General features: G+C 38.8%; 1 protein-coding gene across 1 annotated transcript; it reads right to left on the reverse strand.

The window, feature by feature from the left end:
• Positions 1–1,506: 1,506 nt before the first annotated feature.
• Positions 1,507–24,330, reverse strand: LOC136626641 (uncharacterized). Its single transcript, XM_066601660.1, has 10 exons — positions 24,260–24,330; positions 4,974–5,021; positions 4,383–4,421; positions 4,147–4,197; positions 3,843–3,884; positions 2,988–3,026; positions 2,680–2,730; positions 2,364–2,426; positions 1,944–2,009; positions 1,507–1,729 (listed from the first exon to the last, which is right to left on the reverse strand). The coding sequence occupies exons 1-10, from the start codon at positions 24,328–24,330 to the stop codon at positions 1,507–1,509; spliced, it is 693 nt and encodes a 230-aa protein (XP_066457757.1).
• Positions 24,331–24,939: the final 609 nt, after the last annotated feature.

Raw genomic sequence — 24,939 nt, forward strand, 5'->3', positions numbered from 1 at the left:
TGGGTTTACTGAAGAGGTCTGTTACCAGTTTTTTTAACTCTCATACAGAGAACCCATTCTTGAATATCCTATTGGGACACCCCAGCATTAATAGTGTATGGGGAGTATGCCTCATCTATGAGGTGAAGCAGAAGCAGCTTGTGCTGAAGGATGTAGAAGCCGATTGTACAGCATTAGATAGGATATTCATTGCTGTCAATCAGGACTGTGTAATACTTATTTTTGCCTGTGGCAGCGCTGCAGAGACATTGACCACTTGTTACTGTTATCCCTCAATGCCAACCATGTAGTGTGGAGCAAATACAAGTCCTGGACGGTATGATGTCCCAGTCTGGGGAGTCTCATACTCACTTGTTATTCCAGGGTCTTCACGGTGCAGCAGCACAAGATGGATCTAAACAGCCTAAATTTAGAAAAAAAGAAGTGTGAGACCAACAAGAACAGACAAACGTTGTGGCGACAGCAGAGAATAGTGAATAGGGTTTATACTAAAGAAAAGAGCATTAGTGGGGAGCTTCATCAGAGATGACAGTGGAGGCTGGAGACATAAAGGAGCTCAATGCGGCCTATTCATAAAGCCTTGGATGACAAGATTTTGTTATCCAAAAGTAGCAATTTTGGTACATGTGCCAAAACTGAAACTTTTGAGGCATTTAATTGGGCCTTGGCACTTTTTCAAAATTGGGAAAGCCTCGGCTTTAAGGGGATGGCCGTGTCCAGCTCGTCACATTTGCTATAATCTTTGGCAAAAACAGGCATAGATTATAGCCCAAACCTACTCAACCCTATAGCTGGCATATGTTTGCATCTGGAAGCTCGCACCTCTTACCACATTTGTCGCTCATAGATGAGCACAGTGTTTGCTTAGACCGGCGTGTGAAGCATCAATCTAAGTAAATAGACCCCGATGGTTGTGATGCATGTAGGAGGGATAGGAGAGACACAACCTCTGTCTTCCTTGCATTCCACCATGTACAGTTCTATGGTAGTATTAATCTAATACCTAGTAATCATGTGAAGGTTATAACATGCGCTTTGTACATAGGGAAATGCAGCAGAGAAACAAAATGTGTCCTCCCTGCTTCAAGGAATCTCAATGAAAGAAATGCAAAGTAAGCATTATTGAAATTAGAATTTACCGAGATGGAAGACGGCTGCTGGTACGGCGGCTCTCGCTGCTCCTGCTGTGGAGAGAAATATCAATGGAAACACTGTAAATATCAAGTTATATAATAGTTTTAGGCAGTGGTGTAAATTGTGCTGTATAATATCTGTAAGTTAAAGGGGTTGTTTGGTTACCGGACAACATGTCCTCTTTAGCACCCATTTTACTTACATGTTTCTCCGTAGGCATTTCGGAATCCACCATTTTTGGGTTCTGAAAACAAGACATAATCAGATACAATGGATGAGAGGAGAACAGATGACATTATCAGTCCATAAGATTTTACATATGGATATTGTTCTGTGTAATGTTCTTCAGCTACTACCATAAATGATACAACACTACCAGTGTGGAGTAGAACTGTTTTGGGTAGAACTTTGCAAAAAAATCAGTTTGGGTTTGTTGCAGACCAAACTTTTAGCAAGGTTTGACTCAAAAAAAGGTTTCACTGATTCGGTTTGTTCAACAATATCCTGCATTATAAATCCAGCTCTGTACCTTCTAGAATCTTCCTGGAGGGATTCCATGCTTGTCCAAGCCTCCTTTACACTGTGTTGTATAGGCCTATAATGGAGAACGCAGGTCCAGTTATAATCATTGATAATTGCTCAATTGGAAACTTACAAAAAAAAATCTCATCTATAGAATCTGTTCCTACCAGACTGAAGGACCATAAAATGCAGATCCAATAGTGAAACCGTCTGGACAACCCTAATCTACAATGTTATAAAATGCATATAGTCACCACATAATAGGAAATAATAAGCTTTCTACCAACCTGCAGATGGTCTCTTCTACGAGATCTAAGGTCTCGATCTCTTCTTCATCCTCCACATCTTCCTCCCTTTAGAATAAACAAGGTAAAACATAGGTACAGAATTCTGAAAGCCAATAAGAAAACAAGAACAAAAACCTAAACTACAACTATATAGTGATTCTACGCTTGGCCAGGCCTCCTTTACATGATGTTTCATAGGCCTATAATGGAGAACGCGGCTCCAGTTATCATCATTGATAATTGGTCAAGTGTGAACATACAGAAAAAAAATCTCATCTGTACAATCTGTTATTACTAAGGTCAAGCATCATGAAATGTAGATCCAATAATTGAACAGTCTTGTCACCTCAAATCTACAATGTTCTAAAATGTATATACGGTAGTCATCATATAATAGGAAACAATAAGCCTTCCACAAACCTGCTGATGGTCCCTCCTTCCTCCTCCTCCTCCTCCTCGTCTTCCTCTTCCTCATCTTCCTCCCTTTTGAAGAAATAAGATAAAATATAGGCACATTATCTAGAAAGCCAATAAGTAACCAAGACCAAAAAGCCAAAACTACAACTATATAATAGACAACTTATATAACAATTTCCTCATACACTGCTAGAACTGATCTCCCTCTCGTTATGAGCGGGGGGTCCTGATCTATGACCATGGCAGTGGTAGAGAAGTCACATTCACCAGCTGTGCCCAACCTTCTTATAATGTAACCCTACTTTTTCTATAGACTTACGGAATTGGCTGCACACTTGGCCACAAAGAGACTTCATTGTATTTGAATCTCCTACAATAGAAAACAGAACTGCGGTTAGAATAATCAATAATTATGTGACGCTACACAGAATCCATCTATATATAACTCATCTCTCTCAGGGAAACACATAGGAATACATTGTAGCATCTCCTCCTCTATATATCATGATAGGTAACACAAGAAGGTTGTATTTTATCTAAACATTGGGGTCCACAACAGGCCTCCTCCTATATGACTCTGTAGGGTAACATTAGAGAAATACAAGCATTATTCTATATGGTAAGTACCGGAATAATGGCCTCGCCTCCTCCACCTTCTGCATCCAACTGTTATAAGAAGAAACATGACAAATATTATATATACAAGTTATAGAAAGTACCAGGAATATACATTATACTACTGGCATAAGATATAACATCCAGTACAAACACTGGAGCTCCGGCCCATAGAGGATAGTGTTATATCTATTGGGTGATGTAAACTAGATGTTGGGGGTAAAAGGCCCAGTAACAGGGGCCACACAAATTCTATAAGACTCTTTACAATGATCACTTTGGAGGAATCAAACCAGTAGAACCCTGTTTTGGGTCACACTTTGCTAAAAGTTTGGTTTGGCATGAACGTGAACTGAGCTTTTAGCAGAGTTCTAGCCAAAACAGGTTTCAACTGGTTCAGTTCATTCAAAATTAGTCCTGAACACTGGTGTATAACACTAAGGGCCATAAAACCCCTGTATATCACTCTGAGTGTTTTATAGGGCTTTTATAGCTCCTAGACAATGTTATACATGGGTTTTAGGGGTTTTGCTGAACTTCTAGTTTGGTTCAAGCTAAAGGTGAACACCCACTTGTGTTTTTTTTAACGCTGAAATATCGCAGGTTTTTTTACGTGATTGTCAATGGGACTTTCTAATGTTAAAAATACATTACAAGTTTGTACTTTGTGATTTTTGTGCGATGCGTTTTTAATCTTAGAAAGTCCCATTGACAATCGCGTTAAAAAAAAGCAGCGATATCGCAGCGTTAAAAAAAACGCAAGTGGGTGTTCACCCTAATTCAGACTGAACCAAACTTTTTACAAAAGTTTTGCAAACCAACTGAATTTCTCAAAAGTTCACTCATTACTAAAAATGACACACATACTTCTCATCAGGGAAATCCTCTTCCTCCTCCTCATCTTCCTCCCTTTAGAATAAATAAAAAAAACATTAATACATAATTTGTAAACCCAATAAAAAAAACAAAACCAAAAAAGCATAAACTACAACTATATAATCGGCAACTTCTACAGCAATTCCCTCACACACTGCTGGAACTGATCTCCCTCTCTTTATGAGCGGGGGAGGGGGGGTCCTGATCTATGACCATGGCAGTGGCAGAGAAGTCACATTCACCAGCTGTGCCCAACCTCCTTATAAATATAACCCTGCTTCTCCTATAGACTTACGGAATTGTCTTCAGCCACGGTGGCCAAGAAACTTCATAAAATTTGAAATTCCTACGATAGCAAACAGAACTCTGGTTAAAATAATCAATAATCATGTGACGCTAAACAGAATCCATCTATATAGAACTCATCTCTATCAGGGAAACACATAGGAATACATTGTAGCATCTCCTCCTCTATATCACTCAGTATGGTAACACTAGAGAAATACAAGCATTATTCTATATGGTAAGTACCGGAATACTAGCTTGGCCTTCTTCACCTTCCAGAACCATCTGTTATAAGAATAAACAGGACAGATATTATATATACAGTTTATAGAAATATACATTATACTATTGGCATCAGATATAACATCGAGTACAGTGTTGGTCTATTGGGTGATATAAACTAGATGTTGGAGGTAAAAGGCCCAGTAACAGGGGCCACACAAATTCTATGAGACTCTTTACAATAATTAGGGTTGAGCGCATCAAACCAGTAGAACCCTGTTTTGGGTCACACTTTGCTAAAAGTTTGGTTTGGCATAAACTCAAGGCAAGCTTTTAGAAAAGTTCCACCCAAAACAGGGATCTACTGGTTCAGTTTGTTCAAAACCAGTCCTGGTGTATAACACTATCTAAGGGCCATAGAAGCCCTGTATAACACTCGCAGTGTTTCATTAGGATTTTATGGCTCATAGACAATGTTATATATTAGTTTTAGGGGTTTTGCTGAACTTCTGGTTTGGTTCAAACTAATTAAGACCGAACCAAACTTTTACAAAAGTTTTGCAAACCAACTGAACTTCTCAAACGTTTGCTCATCACCAAAAATGATACACATACTTCTTGTCTGGGTAATCCTCCTCCTTCTCCTCTAAACTTTTCATCATCCTAATAGAGAGTAAGGAAGACAATGAGAATTAAACATCAATGACTCCTGGGACGTCTTAAGATGTAGACAAACATTTATAATAGACAGATATGTACTTCTAATTTACTAGACCCAACCTGAAGCTAAGACATTTACCTCTATTGTATTTATACCCAACCTGTTTCTGCACCTCTAGACCTGAACCCAAAGCCTGAGCACCAACCCATCGATCCCCAACATCTATTAACTACACAGTCAGAGAAATTGTACATTTACAATAGAGATGAACTTACCTGAAAATATGTCAATCGTTCTCCAATTGCTCAGAAATAGCTCACAAACCGCTCACCAATGCTACTAGAGGGGAAAAAGAAGAATTTATAGAAAATTGATCATAGTATTTCCCTGAGAAGTATGTGCTGATACACTTATAGGATGGAGAGAAGTGAGAGCGGAGAAGAGCGGACAGCTGGACTCACATAGGGGAGACATATGGGAAGAGGTGAAGAAATGCCAAAAAATAATGGTGGACACAAGAAGATCCTCAGAGAGCAGACTTACCTCCACTAGCAACTACAACCCTCAACAGAATGTTAGCGCTGCGGCTCCTTATATACCAGGTGCAATGTCATAATCCCAACATTCCGTGGCCATGTATGAAAGCATCAGCTGCTATTTAAAGGGACAGTACGAGGCCACACAGACAATCCCATGTAATGTAGATGAAATGGGAAACTCTTCCCATCTGACAGCTGATATATAATATTATTCTGGTGTCATTTTTGCCTAATATACACCTGTACATACATATAGCTATAAACCACACATCTGTACACAAATACGACATGCACAGTACACATACAGTACACATACATACATATATACTACACAGGTGCTGTGTATGGACACATATAACACACAAATCTAAGTATATAGACTCCTGACAAATCCATCCATGCACACACATATATATATATACACTACCGTTCAAAAGTTTGGGGTCACCCAAACAATTTTGTGTTTTCCATGAAAAGTCACACTTATTCACCACCATGCGTTGTGAAATGAATAGAAAATAGAGCCAAGACATTGACAAGGTTAGAAATAATGATTTGTATTTGAAATAACATTGTTTTTACATCAAACTTTGCTTTCGTCAAAGAATCCTCCTTTTGCAGCAATTACAGCATTGCACACCTTTGACATTCTAGCTGTTAATTTGTTGAGGTAAGCTTGTGAAATTGCACCCCCCGCTTCTAGAAGCATCTCCCACAAGTTGGATTGGTTGGATGGGCACTTCTGGCGTACCATACGGTCAAGCTGCTCCCACAACAGCTCAATGGGGTTCAGATCTGGTGACTGCGCTGGCCACTCCATTACCGATAGAATACCAGCTGCCTGCTTCTGCTGTAAATAGTTCTTGCACAATTTGGAGGTGTGTTTAGGGTCATTGTCCTGTTGTAGGATGAAATTGGTTCCAATCAAGCGCTGTCCACTGGGTATGGCATGGCGTTGCAAAATGGAGTGATAGCCTTCCTTATTCAGAATCCCTTTTACCCTGTACAAATCTCCCACCTTACCAGCACCAAAGCAACCCCAGACCATCACATTACCTCCACCATGCTTAACAAATGGCGTCAGGCATTCTTCCAGCATCTTTTCATTTGTTCTGCGTCTCACAAACGTTCTTCTTTGTGATCCAAACACCTCAAACTTGGATTCATCCGTCCACAACACTTTTTTCCAGTCTTCCTCTGTCCAATGTCTGTGTTCTTTTGCCCATCTTAATCTTTTTCTTTTATTGGCCAGTCTCAGATATGGCTTTTTCTTTGCCACTCTGCCCTGAAGCCCAAAATCCCGCAGCCGCCTCTTCACTGTAGATGTTGACACTGGTGTTTTGCGGGTACTATTTAATGAAGATGCCAGTTGGGTACCTGTGAGGCGTCTGTTTCTCAAACTAGAGACTCTAATGTGCTTATCTTCTTGCTTAGTTGTGCAACGCGGCCTCCCACTTCTTTTTCTACTCTGGTTAGAGCCTGTTTGTGCTGTCCTCTGAAGGGAGTAGTACACACCGTTGTAGGAAATCTTCAATTTCTTAGCAATTTCTCGCATGGAATAGCCTTCATTTCTAAGAACAAGAATAGACTGTCGAGTTTCAGATGAAAGTTCTCTTTTTCTGGCCATTTTGAGCGTTTAATTGACCCCACAAATGTGATGCTCCAGAAACTCAATCTGCTCACAGGAAGGTCAGTTTTGTTGCTTCTGTAACGAGCTAGACTGTTTTCAGATGTGTGAACATGATTGCACAAGGGTTTTCTAATCATCAATTAGCCTTCTGAGCCAATGAGCAAACACATTGTACCATTAGAACACTGGAGTGATAGTTGCTGGAAATGGGCCTCTATTCACCTTTGTAGATATTGCACAAAATACCAGGCATTTGCAGCTAGAATAGTCATTTACCACATTAGCAATGTGTTTGTTTAAAGTTAGGACTAGTTTAACGTTATCTTCCTTGAAAAGTACAGTGCTTTTCCTTCAAAAATAAGGACATTTCAATGTGACCCCAAACTTTTGAACGGTAGTGTATATATTATATATATATATATATATATATATATATATATATATATATATATATATATATATATATATATATATATATATATATATAGGCAAATGCCCTGACTGACTGACTCACCACTAATTCTCTAACTTCCCAGTGTTGCATAAGTGTGAAATTTGGCACAAACATTCTTTAAGTCCTAGATAAGAAAACTAAAGGGATCACAACTTGATTATTTAATCCTAAGTGCAAAAGTAAGTGACCCCCTATGTTATGTAACTTTCTGGTGTCATACAAGAGTGAAATTTGAGTCCCACGTAGAAAAAGAAAGGGGTCACTACTTGATTATTCAATGCTAAGTGAAAAGTAAGTGAACCCCTATGTAATGTATCTAATCTGATTCTCAAACTTCCCGGTTTCATACAAACCTGAAATTTGGCACAATCATTCTTTATGTTCTACATAGGAAAAGTAATAGGGCCACAACTTGATTATTTAATTCTAAGTGTAAAAGTAAGTGATCCCCCTATGTTATGTAACTTCCCAGTGTTGTACAAAATTGAAATTTGGCACAACCATTCTTGAGGTTCTAAATAGGAAAAGTAAAGAGGTTACAACTTGATTATCCAATGCTAAGTACAAAAGTAAGTGAACGCCTATGTAACAGACCTTATCTAATTCTCTAATGCCTGGTGTCGTACCAATGTGAAATTTGGCACGACTATTCTTTAGGTCATAAATAGCAAAAATAAAGGGGTTGCAACTTTAGTATTTAATTCTAAGTGAAAAAGTAAGTGACCCCCCTATGTAATGTAAATAATAACATACATCTGTACCGCACAAATGTGACATTTGGCACAAGTATTCTTTACTGACCTCTATGTGCATGTACTGAAAGGCTGTAAAGTACATAAGGAAGCGGCCATGGACTGCAGGGATGGAGCATGCCTTTAAGGCTAAGAAGGGTCTGCAACTCCCAGTCTGGGGTTAAATTGGAATAAAAAGGGGCATTACCTTTAAGGGTAAAAAGCGAGGAGAGTGGGAGGTGTGGCACATTCTGCAGAAGGACATCGGTACATGCAGCCTGAGGAGAATCTAACACTCCTCTATATTATTAAGGCAAATAGAAAAGGTGTCAAACCGCAACAAAGTAATTATTATGGAGGACATTCATTATCGGAATATAATATGAGAAAACGAAACCTGAAAAGCTTACAAAGGTGATAAGTAATTAAAGATAACTACCCCACCCAACTTGTGTGGGAGCCAACTAGAGGGAGGGCCACTCTGGACTTATTATTAACCAACAAACCAGACAGAATCTCGGGGGTGCTGGTTGAGGAACACTTGGAAAATAGTGACCACAACATAATTAGCTTCCAGCTGTCATTCAACAAGAAACCTCATCAGGGAGCAGGGAGAAGTTTAAAAACACCCTAATTACCTCATGTGAACAGTATATACCCTTTAAAAACAAAATAACTACAAGTAGAAGGAAACCACTGATACTTGATCGGTTTATACCCAGGACTGCGACGGTAACAAGAGGGCATTTGCTACGTCTAGAAGAAAGCAGGTTTCATCACCAACATAGAAGGGGGTTCTTTACTGTAAGAGCAGTGAGACTGTGAAACTCTCTGCCTGAGAACGTGGTGATGGAAAAATCCATAGAGGAGTTTAGGAGAAGACTATATGTCATTCTAGAGCAGAAGGATATTATAGGATATGGACATTAGGTGACCAGTAGGGTTGTTGACCTCAAATGTTGATCCAGGAATTACTCTGGCTGCCATTATGGAGTCAGGAAGGAATTTGTATCCTCCAAAGGAGTCTAATTGATTGGCTAGTTTTCTTTTTTTTTACCTTCCTCTAGACCAACAAGGGGGAGATTAAAACAGGCTGAACTAGACATTGTCTTCATTCAGCCTAGCATACTGTGTTACTACTATGTATATATACTGTGGATAATCTAATTCAACTCTATGTGTATATACCAAGGAAAATCTACCTCATCTCTATGTGCATATACTGAAAGGCTATAAAGTACACGAGGAAACGCCCATGGACTGCAGGGATTGAGCATGCCTGTAAGGCTAAGAAGGGGCAGCAACCTCCAGTTTGGGGTTAAATTTGATTTAAAAGGGGTAGAGTGGGAGGTGTAGCACATTCTGCAGAGGGACATCAGTACATGCAGCCTGAGGTGAATCTGACACTCCTCTATGTGTATACATATTTTATTCCTCGGCTACTCTAAAGTAACCACGACTTACACACACGTTCATAGAACCAAACCCACAAATATTCGACTTTACTACACTATGGGGAACATTTCCAAAGCATATTGTAGACTGAAATCAGACACATTCATCTGAACAAGGCCTTAGTCATGCCTCCGACCTGCAGCTTTTTTCTCCCCTCTGATTAACACCTATGGCGCGGTGTTTACAGCAGACTGCAGACTGTCATACATTTGATGATTTTGGGTGGAGAGCTATGCCCCTCACCGGGGTTACTACTTATTTATCACACCCTGAGTGGTCAGGACATTACCTATTAGACAGGAACACTGCGTGGAGATTATAAATCATCTCCATCACTATTTACCAGGCACAAATCCATATATTTAGTAGTTTCTATGCCTCGTAATATAACTCAGAAGTAGCTAAGCCCAATTCAAGTAAACAGGACTAGGCTGCAGTACCAGGCACATCCACTACTATGTGTATGGAGCTGTGCCTGCTAAACAATAAAGGGGAAGATACATTGTCTAACTAATGTGGCCATTTAGCAAATTTTAAAATTCCTATAATCTAGGAATTAATTACAATACTCCTGACAATGTGTGGTCTTTTAGGAGTTAATTTATCTTCTTTAGGAGTAAGGCCGTAAGACACTCATCCATTAAAGCAGCTACAGATTATCTCATATCATCAAATAACTTCTGATCAGTTCATTGTTGGTTCTCCTTACCTTTTTATTTCCTGCTATTTGAATGCTTTCAAGTTTTTAGGTTCTGATTTTCAGGAGGTCTGCTCCATTTTTCTGCTGCCCTGTTTGCAATCCAACATCAGGCAGTGGACGTGTCACAAATCTACCATTCTGCCAGCAGTTCCCTGTCCTGTACTTTCTTTTCTGACTTTCCATGCTGCACTCTGCTGGCTCTGACACCAAAAGCAGGGAGGCATTTTCTGAATGCCAACCCCTCTGCTAGCACAACTGTAGAAGTTGGGCAGTCAGAGATAATCTGGCTAAATGGTTAGTAAATACAGTATAATGCCCACACATACTGTAACAGCAGGAGAGGTGGAGATTGTGGAGATCTGTAAGCCAGTGAGTGCAGAGGAGCAGCCTTTGAATGTAGCCCTTTACAGGGGTAAAATAACATTTTTAATGGAAGTATATTACAAGATTAATGCGACACACACAGTCTATTACATGAACAGAAGTTGCCTGAAAGGTTTGCGCCACTTTAAGCTACTCAACTTATGAATTGAATCACCCCCACACCCCCATCCACCAACACACACACAAATTTGTTACTTTGTGGCACAAAAGCATCCAAGCAAATTTACTAATAATGTCCAATAATTACAGTGCAAACTTAGTTTGAAAATGTGCCAGATTTATCACATTCGTCATGCTGGATGATAAGTCCGATGCATCTTCAAACTGCCGAGTCTAAGCTTATGCCACTTATTAGTTGGCTTAGTTTATGACAAAATTTAGGGCACAAAAGGGACCCTTTATAATATGTCTGCATAAGCCTTATAAACTTTTTTTTATGGGAAAACCCTTTAAGGGTTAATATCCCTGGTAGTCTACAGCAAAATATTAAATAAGTCATAACTTGGTGAAATAAGTAACTTGTTCAAGGTCACAAGGAAGTGACAGTAGGGTTGTGATGTCTCCCATAGTCATGAGAACAGCGGGCGCCGCTTTTTAGAGAATATATTAGCACTGGAGATATAAAGAAGGTTAATGATTGAGAAGTCACTCAATCTCTTTGGGTCACAGATTTCAAAGGTCAAATGGAGCCACTAGAATCAGAAAAGAGCATATTTAGAATATTGACCATCCAGTTGGGTCTCAAAATTATTTTGTTCTTGAAGTCTTATGTTTTGTTACAATGTAATGACCTCGGTGCATGGAATCATTTTGCATGCTTGGAAGCTTCAATGCAGTAACAGACAGAACCTATCTTTTTCAATCGTACATTACTTCAAGTACACATGCATATTGGCTAGATGAACCCTTTTTGGCACTATGGTGGTGTCTGTTGGCCATCTTGGAGGCAGCCATTTTGGTTTCAGCCCGAGAAGCTTCAATGGTAATGGGGTCATGGGCTAAATGATTTAGGGGTAGGATTTTATCAGAAAGGGATAGGTACAGTCATTTTTAAACAGATGTAGCGATTTTCGAGTTATAGATGACGTGATGTTGAGTATTAATGAAGTTATGTTGAATTATGGGGTATGGAAAACACTAAATGCATGTTCTTTTCATGTAGCGGTAGCTGCTGTTAACAATCCAGGACAGAATTGAGATCATCCTGATGGTCGGTTAAAGAAGTTCATATGAGCTGGCCGAGGCTTTCAGAAGAAGGAAACCAGTGAGAGCACAAAGCATCAGGAACCCTATTCAGAAGTTCAGGGAAACTGGTAGTGTTCCTGGTACCTGAAGAGACGTGCGATTAGCATTCTCCATACCACATAATTCAACATAACGTTATTACCACTCAACAAAATATCATCCATAACTCAAAAATGGTTGCAGGGGTTGAAATAAAAATGACTCCACCTATCAATTTCTGATGAAATTCTACTCCTATTTTGCACATAAAGTACATACTTACTCCACAGCACTGTACATCACTTGATGTCCCCATTGGGACTCACAGTCTAAGGTCACTTATCTGAAGGTTTTTGGAGTGTGGGCAAATTGGAGTACCAGGGGGAAATCCATGCATACACAGTGAGAACATACAAACTCCAAGCAGACGTTGTCCTTGGTTGGATTTAAACCCAGGACCACAGCACTGCAAGGCAACTGTGCTAACCACTGAGCCACCATGCTTTATTCTTAAATCATGTATCCCATTACTTGCATTCAAATAAAATTTAGGCTGCCACCAAGATGGCGGACGGGAACTACAATAGTACAATTAAGTTTTCCCCCCATCCAAATGTTTTATAAAGTTTCTTACTTGTATCTTTTGTTTAGAAGATATTCTAGATGGCCCTGACTTTTGAATCACCCTGTATTTTTGTGGCTATTGAACCTTTTTTTTGTGAATACATGTCAATGGAGCCTAAAAAATCTACATAAATGACTAACATAGTTACGTGGTAGTAGGGGCATTGGGATATTATGTTTTATGGCATTTCTGGGGTTGTTCTAGCATTTGAAAAAACTGATGCGTTCCCGCATCAGCTGGACTTTCATGGCTTACCCGGTGATTATGCCATAAAAGCATCAGATGGGAATACCACTTAAAAGACACTTGATAGTAACATATCCAATATTTATAGTAGAAGGGGCTTTCCTATAAAGAATATTATTAACTGCTGGGAAGCCAATCACCAGAGACCTCCAGTGATCATGAGAACAGCAGCCCCCGAATCCCATATGAATGGAGTGGCAGTGTACATGCATGATCGTCCTCTGCTCCATTCACTTCTATGGGACCAATCGTAAATAGTTGAGTGTTGTACTCCATAAACATTGAATGAAGTCACACATGGGCACTATTACTCCATTCACACAGGGACTACCATTCTAATCATCTGTGGGTCCCAGTGCTTAGACCACAAATATTATCACCCATCCTGTGAATAGGTGATAAATGCACTTTATGGGAAAAACTTTTTAAAAGGAGTTTTCCACAACTTAAATTTGCTTCACAATCACTTTGCCCTTCCTGGTTGCTGCCGCCCAGCACATGTGACTGGCCAGTCAATGGCCACAGCAGTGACCTCCTATAGCCGGTGATTGGCTACAGCAGTCACACATCCTGCTCAACAGCAACCAGGAAGGGCAGAGTGGCTGCGGAGCAATTTCAAGTAATGGGAAATCCCCTTTAATGGATTTTATGTAGAATATTAGCTTAATCTTGCAGTAAAAGAAAAAAAAAAGAGAATTAATAGCAAAAAGTAAAAAAGAACAGAAACACAAAAAAGGATACCAATCATTGTTTATCTAAAAAGAATAAAAGAATACCAAAACCAAAAATAATACATTAAAAATTAAAATCACAACATATACAAATGATACAAAATAAATAAGATAGATTGCAAATCTACAACACAATCTGATAAATTATAATCTGTAATTTGGAGAACGATCAGCCCATGAAAATGGATACATTTCATTTGTAAAATTTTTTTTTTTGTGCTTAAATTAAAATGTATATACAACACAGTTTTTGGATACCACAGTGAGAATAAATGTAACTGTTTGAGAAATATTGTACATTATACTACATGATACTGTAACACATAACACTTTAATAATACAGAATGTTGGTAAATCACAGCTTTAGATTGGAGCACATTCCTGACATTTTTGGGAAAAAAAATTCTGAAGCCAAAATTTGCAGGTTTAAACCGAAGCGAGCTGATAATTTTTTCTCTCTTTTTTTTCAAAACATATTTGCTTAACCCCCCAAAAAAAAACAAAAAAAAAACAAAAGCATTTTTATATAGTGGAAAAATTATTGTGTATTTTACATACTTTATCGTTTCCTAGGATACATCCATATAACACATCAATGAAAAAAAAATATATCACTCTGTTTTATAAAGTATTCTATTTGATTATAACTTTATATTGCATAATATCTTTTTTTAAATACATAGTAGATGGTAAAAAAAAATGTCATAACTCCCTCATCTACCTCAGTGGTCTTTACTGACGCACAGAATTGCATATTAAATTGCTATTAAGCTAAAGAAGCTCTTAAAGGCACATACATTCATGGTAGTTTTTAATTAAAAGAGGAAAAACTTTGTAAATACAAAAAAACTGTATTCCCTGTGGAGAATTAAAGAGCAAGTAGCAAAAACGATGAGAAACCCGGTCTTCTAGGAATTCACTACAAATCCAAATTACATTTTTGTTAGAACATATTGAAACCTGCCTATTAGAGATGAGCGAGCGTACTCGCTAAGGCAAACTACTTGAGCGAGTAGTGCCTTATGTGAGCACCTGCCTGCTCGTCTCTAAAGATTCGGGCGACGGCGGGGGAGAGCGGTGAGTTGCGGGAGTGAGCAGGGGGGAGCGGGGGGGGGGGGGGGGGGAAGAGTGAGAGAGAGATCTGCCCCCCGTTCCTCCCCGCTCTCCCCCGCGGCTCCCTCGCTCGAGTAGTTTGCCTTAGCGAGTACGCTCGCTCATTTCTACTGCCTATGTCTGTTATGTGGCAGTCATTTTTGTAGGGGCAGAACCAATATCAAATCAGACCAGGAAATCTCTAAGAACAAATCATATCACAGATCAAAAATGTGGAATTAGAAAAAATACTTTAAGTGTATTTTTTAGCTATTATTGGTCATTTTTTTCTTAGACGATCAATTTCTCTTTTTGACGTCTGTAACATAGATCCCATCTCATCACATAATATACCCAATGAATATTTAGGTAAGGCAATTAGTGGCGTCCCTCATGTAAAATCTCATTTTAAATAGCGTCATCTTAGTTTTACGACTCCTTTACAAAGTCAACTGAATGGAACCCAATTGCAGTACGGCAGGAGAAAAATAAAAAACTTACAATATAACCTTTTTTTTATTCCATATCCCCGAGTCCCAGGATTATCCTAGAAATCTCTTGAAGGGAACTTTACATTTTTTCATTCTTTGACCAGAAGTGATTCGAGTCATTTACAAGAACCTCAGCACCTTCCGGTGAATTTTTGTGAGGAAATTAGCTTTTTGCTAGATACTACAGGATTAGGCGTTCAATGGAAAATCACATAGATAAAGGCTTTGATCATGAAGCTATCAAGAACTGTAGGAATAGACGCAGGCAGTATTTACAATGGGAGACGATCAGACCATCTTCACCTCCATTATAGTCTGGACTGAAACCATTTTGGTCAACAAATTGCGACTTTTACCACAGAAAATGGGACTGTTTTATAGTTCAAATACCCTTGATATAGTTTTGAGATTCTACACAGTCATAAACCTCTAATATTCTTGTATCTTATAGGTTATTGACTTAGGCAGATTTATTGCTCTGGTTGAATTACATTACTTGACATGATTGTTCAAAATGGCTGCCAACTAGTTCTCATTCAATGCAACAGTCTTTAACAGCAATACCTGATCATAAAAAAGGTTAAGGAAGAAGTAGACATGAGAAAGCAAACTTATATAATAATATAATACAAAGGTAACTTTATTAAAATGACACTCCATTATTACGTATAATATTACAATATTCCAATTGGAAGCAAAAAAAAAACAAAAACAAAGAAAATAGAAACCTCTGCATAATAAATTTGCTCCTGCTACATATAATATATACTGTTTCTCCAACAAACAAGGACTTTGATTGTTAAGTTGCATTAACAAACAACCAGAAAAATGAGATCAGACAAGGGGTTTCAGGGTGAAAGGTCACATATACCATTAAGATTTCTCATTCAAGCTTATGCCAAAGCTGAGGGGCTCTAAAGCATTACACGGAGGCTCAGGGCCTTTTTGTCCATCCCATTTTGTTTTAGACACAAAGAGCGTAAAAATTCCCTAAACTACAATTATTTACAGGAATGCTGCTTTTATACAATTACTAAAATACTTTGGCAATGCCCAAGTTGTCACTAACTAGCAATGGTTGAGTCCCTCCCGAAATGGAGAGGAACAGGCGTAGATGGTCTTCACAGTGGTCACTAAGACATTTTGTCTAGAAAGGATTGTGCAAATAACATGAGAAAAAAAAATAAAAATAAAACCCATAAGAACGTGGCTCTACAGGGCATCGGTAGACCTGTCACATCTCATTGGCAGAACAGTACCATATTAAATAAGGTGTTATTTTGAGGTTTCCTGCTTGTGTAATTCTTGAGCCAATGAGACAAGAAGAAAAAAAGTACCAAATTCAGCAAACTTAAGAAACCAGTATATTATGCCAGCCAATAATACACAAATAAAGCAGCTACCAAAGGCAAATCACATATCTGAAATGAACGTCTTAAAGTAGACCTCCATCTCGAAATTGCACTTTTTAGCAGTGTTTATGGCAGCATCTTCCAACTAAGGTTCTGTGGAAGCCTTAGTTTACTTCAAGATTGGTTAAGGGTTCCCTGGAAGACAGCATTAGCAGTTACTTTACTGTAGGGATGGGGTAATTTAAGAGCAGTGATCTTATACCTGCGGCTCACCAAAGGATGTCAAGGCAGATGTTCTCCAGCAGGAGGACATTTTGTCATGGGTTCCTTCATGGTAACAAGTTAGAAACTAAAAGCTTTATGGAATTACTTACATAGTAAGTAATAGACTCATTGAAAATGTCTTCAGACATAACAATGATCCATTCTGCTGAGACTTCCTTGCCTCATGCTACCTCCTGGTCATGTCTGTCATCCAAGCTTTTGAGCTTAGGGTCTCTCTACTGTATATACAAAACTACATCCAGACACAAGCCATACATAAAAGGCAGATATAAAAGGATATAAATTCTCCTACACAGCTCTATGAACTCAACTGTTGGTGGATGGGCCTAAAACCTTTTTGCACTATTTAGTGGATCACAAAAACTTATACAATTCGTTATGCCTGGAGGGTCAGTGCATGACTTCTGTCTTTGTTGTTCCTTAAGTTGAGTCATACCCCACTCCTTCAGAACCTGCATTAGGCATAACACAGATCCGTTTTTCTGATATGCTCCTTTAAATAAGTAAATCCTAAGTAACCAGGGAAGAAAAAAAGCAGAAGGGCTTCAACTCACCTGCATGAACACTGCAATGTAATCTTGGTGCCCGGAAACCGGTTGCGTATACTTGAAGAAAGTTCAGCACATCAAGAACCACATGAAAAAGCTTTATTATGCAAAACACAAGTGAAAGCCATACACCAATCTAAAAGTGGTCGACATGTTTTGAGCCTATTCATGGCATGTTCAATAAGAGCTATCGCTCGAAACGCGTGTGACATTTTTAATCCCATGTATGGTTTTTACTCTTGTTCAGCTTTTTTTGTGATTCTTGACATACTGGACTTTCTCCAAGTATAAGTAACCAGGAAAAAGTTACAACTGAACTTGTATCTAACCCATATAAGTTTATTACTGGAATATATGAAGCCTCAGTTCAGCTACTGAACCCTTAGCACTAATTAAAAGACAGAAACAAACAAAGGATTAAATGTCTATTATAGTAGAAGTCATTTTTATCAGGAACAGACATGAATCTCCACCTTAAAAAGATAGAAGTAGCAATTAAATATACTGGAATTCATTGGATTTTAGCTGCCTTTACAGTTTCTAATAGATAGTCAACCTTTGACGAACACTGGCTCTATAACCATAAAATATAAAAACCAGAATCATTTAGAATACATCACCGTTGTCATTTTGGCTGTGTGCGCATAGCTTTCAGTTTGCCTTTACTGTATCAGTTATAGAACAACAAATATTTACTATTGGAAACAGTCAACAAGTAGCTGCTGACAGATCTGTAATTCTATTAATGTATCTTTATTAGTACTTTCAGTGCACAATCGCGTCCTGGAGTGCATGCACTGGGAGTTGGACCATTAAAAACATAATGCCCCATGGTTCAGAACAACCTATGGCTATCCGGTGAGAGTTGTAGGTATTCATAGGATTATAAGCCTACTGTGCGAACAGAAAAATAGTTACAATGAAAGTGTAGCCATAATAAGACCTGTCAGCGCTAAACTACCCAAAGTAAAGGTCCTTTAACTAGGACCAATTCACTCTGATAGATGAGCGCAGATCGAAGAGATTGGCGCTCGTCTACCAGGCCTTTACATAGACTGATTCAGACCATTAAGGGGCAAGCAATCGTTCATATGATTATTTGTCCCCATAGAGCTGTCATTAGTCCCTGTTTACAAGGGAAGATCCACAGCCAACCAGCGAGCATATTCATACTTGCATAAATGAGATGATCGGCCAATGAAGGAGCGTTTGCGCTTTTTCCTCCTGATCATTTACACTTTTATATGGCCCAGTGATGGGGCAAAAGAACGTTTAGGCAAACACTCTTACCAGAATATTGAAGTGGGAGGGGCCCTTAAAAAAAAACCCCAAAAAAACATGAAGGTCTATTGCAAAGATAACCGATGACATTTCTTAATTAAACAGTCAATAATTGAAGAGGGGATTTTTTTGTAAGTTCTAGATGAAAAAAATATATATATTTTTTTGACAATTTCAAAAAAGATCAGAAGTAAAAAAAATATTCTCTAAGTTAAAAGTAAACAGTTTGGTTCATTCGAGTACAGTGAGAACTAAATTAACTGGCACGTAAGTCACAAGTTTATGACTATCAACAGGAGTAGGAATTATTCACCAAAGCGTTACCAGATCCCAGCCGAGGATAGCAGCCCCCAAAATTTGAGAATATTTTGTTTTCATAAAACATCTTTCGTTTTTGGTGCAAGAAAACATAATTTCTTTCAGATTAAGCACAAACACAATGACCTAATCTAGAGGATTTCCAGCCTTGCCATTCTACCTGAAATAGATTTTATCCACGGAAATATTAATGGGAAGCTATAATAAAACCATCTTGTTAAACCCTTAAAGGCTTTATAAGAGATGGGAAACATGGCGGCTCTCTTCCAGAAATAGCATCACTTTTATCCATGAAGTATGGCAGGAACTGTATCTCAGCCATTTGCTAATGGGCAACACCACCAGACACAACTCTCGCGGCCTTTTTTCATGCTGATGAGCATGTTGGTTAGCGCTTGTTGTCACCATGTACAATGCATGCAGATTATTTGCTCTATGGGGATGACCGATTGTAATAGGATCGTTTATGCCCATAGAGCCGTCATTGGTTGGCTGCACATCTCAGGGATACGTGCAGCTGACCAATGAGCATTTTCATGCTCACCTAAATGGGATGATTAGCCAACATATGAGCGTTTGTTCATTCTTTGGCTGATTATGAACTTTTTCACACAGCTCGATGATTGGTGGGCAATTAACCTTGCTCAATTATCAAGGCAAGTAAGAGCCCTTTAGACAAGAGTGCTGCTTTTCTAAAAGAAAACAGCCAGGTGTCTGTATTTGCATACAACTCCTTTAAAGGGGTTGTACCAAGATAGACTTTTATTACCGATCCGTATCCCCCATTTTCTCTGTCCTCCTCACTGCTGGCTTACTGTACCCTCCGCGATGTGGAGGATAGTTGAAAGCTATGGCAAGGCATGCCCAATGTTGTTCCATTCATTTCAATGAGGATGACAGAGATAACAGAAGGCCTTGTGCTCTGCTATTTTTGTTAGCTCCGTTGAAGTAAATTGAGCTGTGGCTATGCATGCATGGACAGCGCTCCATCCAATCTGGCAGTTCCGATAATGGGTTCTGTGTCCCCTACTCTTTGTCACTGTGGGGATGCTTCTTGAGAGAGGATTTCTTCTAGGGATTGGTTGAGGTCTCAGCGGTAAGACCCCCACTGATCACACTAAATATTATGGATAGACTGTTGAAAAAAAACAGTACACTACATGAGATTCTATAGGATTTCACTAAATAAACCCATTAGGCCCAGCTTTATTTTGTCAACACAAGACAATAATAAACCTTTCTGTCTTGGTCTTAGACTATTGGGAATGGTCAGAAATATTTGGCAATTCTTGTATGAAGTGGGTCAAGCTGGCATACAAGTTAGTGAGATAACTTCTGTTCCAAAACTGGTCCTATACAACCAGCGATGCAGTAGATGATCAGTAAAGGAAAGGATCAGCACTATTATATATAAACAGAAAAACATAATAAACCTTTCATATTAGGGTCCTGGTAAAATCAAGATGGGATATAAAGAACACTTAAAAATCCCTATATCACTACCATCCACAAAAGAGGACCTGGAAGAAGATCTTCACCCTACTTTATTTGTTTACAGGACATTGTTCCTATTGCTGTTATCTAAGCAGGTGAGCAAAGCAGACAAGCAGGGGGGCAGCTAGGATCAAACAAAGAGGCACTTAATAAAAGACAGGAGATCCTAGTTGTTAAACTGCTGGCCAGCTGCTTTTCCTATAGTAGGACTTTTAAGGAAGAAGCGTCTCTCTGCACATGAATAAGGTTTTGTAGGTCAAGAACTCTATTTTTTCCTCCTATGGAGAACACCTAGAAGGTGAGTGAGGAGACATTCATGCTCCTCTGGGTAATATGCAAATAAAGGACATGGAACAATACCTCTGCAGTGCCACCTATTGGAAGGCAGCATTCTTGCAAGTCAATGTTAGACTCTTTGTACAAGCCTTGTAACAATAACTGGGAAGTGAAAGCTAAGCCAGAATTTATGCACATACTCCGAAACAACTGCCTGTGTATAGATTCTGGCTTGGCTTTTAATTCCCATTCATTGTTACAAAGCTTGTTAGACTCTTTATACATTGACTTGCAGGAATGCTGCCTTCCAATAGGTGGTGCTGCAGAGGTATTGCTCTATCTCTCTTATTTGCATCAGGTCTTATAGGAACATGTTTTTTTTTAAATTTTCTATAAGGGGCAAAGTAGTCAGGATGCATAGCAAATAAAAGGGGGTACAGCGCTGTCTATCCAGTCCCCCATAAAGGGCAATAACACTGATGTTTCATTTCATAGTTAAGCCATAGCAAAGTTATCATTAGTAAAGTATGTAAAATTAATACAAACAACCTTCAAAAAGGGTACAATCTCACTTTATGGGCTTTTTTTAATACAAAAAAAGCAACTGATCCGAGAACAGAAGAGAGAATGGACTCCTTTAATGATCATATAAGTCTTAAAGAGTTATCCCAAGAAAAGATATGATGGCATACGACAAAAGCCATATTTTGAGCAATAATCGTTGCCTGTAAATGTGCCCATCTTTCACTTTTCTGCTGAACGATGATTTCATGTTCGTCATAAAGTCCATCGTTCGGCAGAAGAGCTGATAGCAGGGACTTCACGCTGAGTTCTATGCAGGGAGTGCTGATAATAATGTCTCAGCTGTCAGCCCCGCGGCAGAACAAAGGGAATGTTTTCAGAGAACAGATCACCTGCTGTTCTCGGAATATAGCTTCCAGTGGCTCACAGGCATTAATAAGCTACCAATTAGCATTAGTACCAATTAGTAGTTTATGCAAAATGATGGCTCAAAAGTCATTTTTTGATCGATCATCTTTGTGTGTAAATGGGCCTTTGGCTACTCCATAGAGAGCACTTTATATTACCTTGATACTATTATCATTGAAACCTATTACTACAAGCTACCAGCTTCAATCCTTCTACATCGTCACCTAAGATACAAGAGATATTCCTGCTGGCACAATCAATATATGCAGGCAATATATGCAGTTGGATAAACAGAGAGAACTAAAAGGAACACAGTCGTGAGATTAGCTACAAGATACTAGTTACAACCTATATCAAATCTTGAATACCTTGGCGATACTTCATATGACTTATCTTGTACTGATCCCGAATTACATAGCAAAAGATGAACCATTCTACTCCAGAATTACATTTGGACTACAGTCAGATACTTATGGCAGTGCCTTACCTCCAATGTGAACAAAGGACAGCCATTTTGAAGTGCATAATGCCTAACGCCCCTCCCGAACTCCTATCATGTGGGGAGAGTTGGGCGGCCTCCAGGTACATCTGGATGCAGGCAACTTCTAATTGTATGCTCAGTTTTAAATGTCTGTTATTTGCATACCATGGTTCAACTGACCGTAAACAAAATTGTGAATGCAGCTCTGGAGTATATAATACTCCCTAGCACAATTTTTCATACCATTTTAAACACTTGTGATATATGCCATGGATTTTACGAGTTCTCCACAACATATTTTACAAGCATTTCTGGTAGTTTTTTTTTTTTTTTTTAAACTTTTTGTACATGCAACTTCTTCTGGAAGCCCAACAGAAAAGTCTAATGGAGAAGCATGAGGGGAAAAAAAACCAAAACCCCAACACTATACGCATTTTAGGAAAAAACAAACACACACTATAACCCATAAAAAAAGGGTTTTCTATGTTTCACTACAGACTTTAAAGGGGCTTTCTGGCCATAAATTAACTTTTTGAAATTAGAGCCAAATGGGTTAAAATAATAAATCAAATGGTACTTACCTGTCCTCAGGCCCGGTGATCCAGATCCAGCGCTACAGCCTTGAAATTCTGCCAGTCTCTGATTGGCAGGCAGTGGTCACCCGATTTTCACCATCAACCGAGGCTGCATCGTCACCGTTCTGAACTCCTAGCAACATGGTGCCCACGATGTGAGTGCTTGATGCCAGAAGAATAGGCAGTGACTTCCATTTTTAATGAGACTGGAAGAATCTCAAGGACGCACTGCTGGATTGCCGGGACTGAGGTCAGGTAAGTACAGTATTATTATTTTAACCCATTTGGCCTATTTTAAAAAAGTTAATTTTTGGTCGGACAACCTTTTTAACCCTTTCCAATCCACTATCTGACGTCTAAAGACATTAGGATATAAGGCTGTACAGCTCTGATGTTGGAAGACGTCTGTCAGGGTTGTCTTACTGTTTATTGCCAATCTCTGCGGTCGGAGCCTATCCAACGTGTCACCTCATGCAGTACTGGCTTTAGCCAGCAGATAGCGCCGTTGTATAACGACAGAAAAAGAGTAAGCCCCCTAGGAAAACCAGGATACAAATTGGATTGGAAAGGGTTAAAATAACACCGGAATGCAGCATTTTGTAACCAAAAATACGCTGCTCAAATGCTGAAGAAAAGGTCATGAAAAACTATACAAAATACAGAATCCAGCCTAACTCAGGACCAGTAGAAGATAAGAACTGCAAACTATTGAAATGCTGTTTGAAAGCCTTTTATGGAGATTTATATTATAATTAAGTCAAAAATGTTGGAATATATACGCTAAAAAGATCAGTGAAAATATTGAACAATCCTATCAGGCACAGGCTAATGGAAACATCGCTTAGAGGGAAGGGCGGTCCATTCAATTACAAGCATTAAAAAGGTATAGAAAAATAGCTATCTAGGCACATATATATGCTTTACCTCTTACATAGCAGCATTGCTTCTCTGGTATTACACGTTTCAATGGCATCTAGGAGTAGAATACACAGCAGATCTACAAGGATTAGCGAATTCTCATTCTTGTACGCAGTAAGCATTTTAGGGTTTTCTTATTTTTAGAGAGGCAAAAATAAGTATATGTCAGTCATAAAAATCAATGGGACTTGCTTATATCCATTATCTAAAAATCTTGTATTGTTTTTTTTTTCTTTTCTTTTCAATTTGGTAAATTTTAAAAATATAATTTTATAATTTATGTTTTTTTTTCAGCTTTTTTGATTTTTTTTCTTCAAAAATGTAGATTCATGCAGGGTCTAAGCACTGGGATTTGCATAACTTTTTTCTTGTATTAACAGCCAATACCATAACATTAAAGTGCAGCAGAAAGTGCTACTGAAGAAAGAAACAACCATTTAGCAGACAGCATCAATCATGGAACTGGGTCCACCAGTTTACCAGTCATCAAATATATCAGTAGGGACTGGTCCTCTATGAACGGTTAGCCAATGCCGAACAGGCAACGTCATGGTTGGGATCATTGGAGACTAAACTTGGCCAACTGTTATCTTGTGAGTTTATGCTAGTGATTCTGGCCACAAATGGCTGCCCCCGATGTAGGTGAGAGGTTTGTCCAATGGAAATCGTTACTTGTTTGATACAAGTTGCAAAAATCTACAGCGATGATGTAACTATACCCAGTATGTTTTTAGGATTTGCTTACCACAATGAATGTAGATACACCTCAAAATCTGGAGACATATAATGCCAATAATTGGATATTTCCAACATCTCAAGACCCGAAAAAAATCGAAAATGGTCTGGAACAGATACGACTGCCTGAACAACAGTGCCCTGTGACTGTACAACCATAGGAGACATTAATAAATGAAGCGTGCAAGGGTGTTGTTGCCAGTTATCATTTTAGGGCATAACTATTCATTCAACTTGCAGAATACTATAGGGTCGGGCAGATTTGTTAGCACATAGGGAAATAAATGAACTCAAGTAATTGCTTCAACATTCGCATAATACAAGGACTAAGGCGGTAAGCATTTCAGAAAACCTATTAAATCTCAAAATGTGAAATAGTGCAATATAATACAATTTCTAGGTACCAATACCTTTGAACAACTTGG

This window comes from Eleutherodactylus coqui, chromosome 4 (genome assembly GCF_035609145.1).
Source record: "Eleutherodactylus coqui strain aEleCoq1 chromosome 4, aEleCoq1.hap1, whole genome shotgun sequence".
NCBI lineage: Eukaryota > Metazoa > Chordata > Amphibia > Anura > Eleutherodactylidae > Eleutherodactylus > Eleutherodactylus coqui.